General features: G+C 41.8%; 1 protein-coding gene across 1 annotated transcript in view; it reads left to right on the top strand.

The window, feature by feature from the left end:
• AGBL4 (ATP/GTP binding protein-like 4) overlaps nt 1–4823 on the top strand; it is a 2461121-nt gene that overhangs the window by 1479248 nt on the left and 977050 nt on the right. The window contains exon 5 of the mRNA XM_006839859.1: nt 335–551. Within this exon, the coding sequence (XP_006839922.1) occupies nt 335–551 (217 nt within the window). The remainder of the gene's footprint in view (nt 1–334; nt 552–4823) is intronic.

Genomic DNA, 4823 nt, shown 5'->3' with positions numbered 1-4823 from the left:
TATTGATCTCTGATTCACAGTCCAGTGCTGATCCTATAGCAACACATAATAGATGCTCAGAAGAGTGTTTGCGTTAATGAAGAAATATGTACACCTTTGTTTAACCTTGAATTTTCCAAACAGTTGTTAAGTGGTAGGGCTGGAAATTTAACAAAGTTTTACAAAATTTCAGTATATGTATGTCACCATAAGTGCTATATGCTGTCTTACTTCTTTCTCTGCATTATACAGGACACTTACTGTTACACTTTTTCTCCTGGGCATTTTGTCTATTTATTACCTTTTAAAGTTTGAACAACTGTATGATATGCCCAAATTTCTTTGTATTTTTCAGGCAAAGGCTGCCACCTAAAAATGTTTACTACTACCGCTGCCCAGACCATAGGAAGAATTATGTGATGTCCTTTGCATTTTGCTTTGACCGAGAAGATGACATTTATCAGTTTGCGTACTGCTACCCATATACATATACTCGTTTCCAGCATTACCTTGACAGCCTGCAGAAGAGAAACATGGATTACTTCTTTCGTGAGCAGCTGGGCCAGAGTGTGGTAAGTCCTACAACAGATGGGGATGCCATTCAGAATCAGACAGTTTGGGGTAGGATCTTGGCAATTGGGTTACTTTCTATACAATGAAAATAGTGAATGTTTGTGCATTGTGAATTGTATGCTCTGGAACTTTTAAAAAACTATTTTGTATTTTTTGCTATAATGGGCAACAAGAAATTATAAGATGAAATATGAGACAGATGCTTGTCCTCTGAGTAAAGATGATAAAACTCTTCAAAAAAAGACATAAGTTTTGGTGGTTCCCAAAACTTTTGAGACAACAGACGGAAGTTTCTATTAGATGTCACCAATGAATGAAAATATTTAATGAGTGTGAGTCACTGAGATAAAGAATATACTTGCTTCTTGTTGAACCCAAGTGATGTTCTTTTCCAGGATAACATGTCCAATATACTTGAGATAAAATCTAGCCATCCTTGCTTCTAAAAAGCATTCTAGCTGTAATTGTTCCAAGACTGATTTGTTTGTTCTTTTGCAAGTCCATAGTATATTCAGTATTGTTTGACACAACATCATTGCAATGCATTAATTTTTCTTTGGTCTTCCTAATTCATTGTGCATATTATGCATGCAAATGAGGAGGTTGAAAGTAAGGTGTGCTTGGGTCATACACATCTTAATCTTCAAAGTGACATCTTTGCTTTTTTAATACTTCAAAGAGCGTAGTGCTTGGGCTGCAAACCGCAAGGTCAATAGTTAAAAACTACCAGTTGTTCTGCAGGAGAAAGATGAGGCATTCTGCTCCCATAAAGATCTACAGCCTCGGAAACCCTGTACAGGGTCGCTATGACTCAGAACTGACTCCACAGCACATAGCAACAACAATAAAAGAGGTCCCGTGAAGCATATTTACCCAGTGAAATATGTCATTTGATTATCCTGACTGTTGCTTCCATGGACATTGATAATGAATCTAAGTAAAATGAAATTCTTGATAATTTCATACTTTGCTGTTTATCTTTTTTTTTTTTTTTTGGCTTCTTGGTTCAATTGTGAGGATTTTTGTTTCTTTATCTTGAAATATAATCCATACTGAAGGCTGTAGTCTTTGATTTTCATCAGTAAGTGTTTCAAGTCCAATTTGTTTTTAGCAAGCAACGTTTTGATGTATCACAGGCTGTTAATGAATCTTATTCCAATCCTGATTCCCTTGTCTAACAATAACCCAGTTTCTTGAATTATTTGCTTAGCATATAGATTGAATATGTATTACACAGCTTTCCTGATTTTAAACCAGTGGTGTGTAGTGTGTGTTTTATTATCTCAGTGTGTTCTGTTTCTGTGCCATCCATCAATTTGTGACCCCTCTTCCCTGTCCTAGGGTTAGTTCTCTGGATCTTTTTCCCTTCTACCCTAACCAGAAATGTGAAATTGTTTTTCACATTAAATGCAGGCCATCATAAATTTTTCTAGCAATATTTTGGTAACTAGTAAAGAATAAGCAGGTGATTAGAAGTATGTATTCTTATCATTCTTTAAGAAGTATGGATCGTGCCTCTACAGTAAGCAAAGTGAATAGTCTCTGAAACTCCCAAGAGACAGTATTGGCAGAATTTGCCTAAGGTGCCATACTTCGGGATCTGGTCAATGCTAATGGAGAGATGGACTCTGCCTAGTGACTTTGGGTTCAACCTAGAAATGGGCTCAACTTCTAAATAACTGTTTTTATTGCTAAACAATTTAAAAGTCATTCAGTATGGTTTGGGATACCCAAAAAAAGAGAAATAAAGAAGGTTTGGTATGGCTCAGATACCTGAGAGCCAAATCTGGTTTCAAAAGCCAGTGGTTGTGGTGGTATCCTTATAGTCTGAGTTCCCCGGTGCTCTAAGATTTTGTTTAAATTTTTCTTCTACTCTAATTCTCTTCCCAACTGTGCTCCTAGGAGGTGCTGTGTATATCTGATGCCTATATATTTTGAACTAAAATTTGGACACATGGTTTATCAGTCAGCATGCTAGAAGGAAACAGATGGCAGACTCATATTAGGATAATATGAAGAAAGTTTAACAAATGGTCTATTTACAAGGTATGGGCAGTTATAGGGAAGCCACCGAATATAACACAATTCCTTGAGGCTAGTAATATCTCAAAGGATGTGAAGGGAAGGGATGGTTACCATAACCCATTAGTAGGAAATCATTTTGTGGAACCCTTGAAAGGAACAGTGGCCTTCATTTGATGAACACAGTCTGACATAAGCTCACAGGAAGATTGCTGAGGAAAATAAATGCATAGACCTCATTCTCTTGCTTTCCTCTGATTGCCTGCTAAGTCTGTTGTTGGCTAACCCAACTGGAAGCTGGAGAATAAGGCTAGGTGTTAATTTGTACAGCTCAGCCTTACAGAGGACAGACCAGGGTGAAGAGTGGATATAGCAGGAGAAATAGAATATATGAAACATGCAAGCTCTGATCAATGATATGTTACTGGGAACCATAAGATTATTTGAGATGTCTGAGAAATTCTGAGTTGAATGTTTGCCATGTATATGATGTAATTTGATTTAAGAGAATGAGAAGTTCATCCAATACTTGTGACTTTAAAGAGAAGGCTCTAGACATTTCATTCTTGTACTCACCCTAATCTCCTCCTAGACTTATGCTAAACAGAATGTAGGTTGTACTGAATGTTCCTTTAGCAAATGATTTAGTGAATGAAATTAGTTAAGGAATACATCTGGAGGCAGTATAAAGAGAGAGAGCAGCAAACAGCTGATTTTGTTGTTGTTAAGTGCCATCAAGTTGATTCTTAATAAAAAGATGGTGAGCTTGAACCACCAACCTTGTGGTTCAAACTGACATGGTGTATTAACCCACAGCGCCATACCAGGGCTCCTTAGAAGGGGTAATAGGGTAAGTAAGGCTGCCAGTTACAGATATGCAAAATAACAAATATTTAACGTGGCAATAACAGTGAGGTTGGCCCAGGACCAGGCAGTGTTTCATTCTGTTGTGCATAGAGTTGCTATGAATCAGTACCAACTCGGTGGCACCTAACAACAACAACAAAAGCATAACTATTAACAACTTGTTGTTCTTAAGTGCCATCAAGTAGGTTCCAATTCATAGCAAGCCAGTATAGGGTTTCCAAGAAGTGGCTGGTGGGTTTGAACTGCCAACCCTGTAATTAGCAGTCCAGTGATTATCCTATGGTGCCATACCAGGGCTCCAATAACAACTTGTTGTTGTTAAGTGCCATCGAGTCGGTTCCAACCCATAGCAACCCTGGATAGGGTTTCCGAGGAGCAGCTGGTAAGCTTGAATCGCCAACCTTGCAGTTCAAACGGCTTTGCAGTCTGACGCATTAATCCACAGTGCCACACCAGGACTCCAATAACAACTTAAGGTAGGTCCAATGTAAAAGTCTCTCGACTTCCGGCGCTTCCCGGACCAGGCAACTCAGGTAGGGCAGGCTCCGGGGAAAAGGGGTGGAATCGCACATAGGAAACCTCTGTCTGGCAGACAGCCAGCCTTTGAGCAAACATAAGATCTTATATTTCAACATTCTGAACTCGTTTTTTTGAAAGATCAAATTGCTGAAGAATTACAGGTATTTTGAGCTTTTGCCTGCCTGCACGCGGCTCCCGCTCCCCACACCCGTGCCGGCGAGTGCCTCTGCCCCCTGCAGACCTTGGAGTGCAGGGCTAGAGCAACCCATTTAGAAGGTTGCATTTCCAGAGAAAAGGAAGCATAAACTGGCAAAGCCGAACAAATAGAGAGGGATATTGGTGTGGATATCAGGAAACTCGGGGTACCCATGGTACAGAGACAGAGAGAGGCATTTTTACATCATCAGATACACGCCCACTGAGGCCAAGGCCTGCCCTGAGACCCAACCCGCCCACAGACTGGTCACAAAGGCCCAGGCCCAACCAAGGCCAAAATTGCCTACCCACACGACACCCAGGTGGCCCACAGCCCAGTCGCCATGAAGGTCCAGGGCCCTCAAGGCCCAACCCACCGTGTAGCCCAGTCATCGAGGCCCAGGGCCCCTGAGGCCCAACCCGCTGCGTAGCCCAGTTGCCGAGGACCAGTGCCCTTGAGAACCAACCCGCTCTCAGCCCGGTCCCCAAGGCACAGGCCCCCCGAGGCCCAAACTGCCTACCCGAGGCCCAACCTTATGCATCCCAGTCGCAGACGCCCAGTCCCCAGAGGCCCAAACCGCCCGCCCTAGGCTCAACCCATCCGCCCGAGGCCCAAACAGCCAGCCGCCGAGGCCCAGGCCCAACTGAGGCCCAAAAAAGTTACTCTG

Source organism: Chrysochloris asiatica, unplaced genomic scaffold, assembly GCF_000296735.1.
Source record: "Chrysochloris asiatica unplaced genomic scaffold, ChrAsi1.0 scaffold00026, whole genome shotgun sequence".
Taxonomy (NCBI): Eukaryota; Metazoa; Chordata; class Mammalia; order Afrosoricida; family Chrysochloridae; genus Chrysochloris; species Chrysochloris asiatica.
Note: the sequence above shows the minus strand (reverse complement) of the source record. Positions and strands in the feature narration are given on the sequence as shown.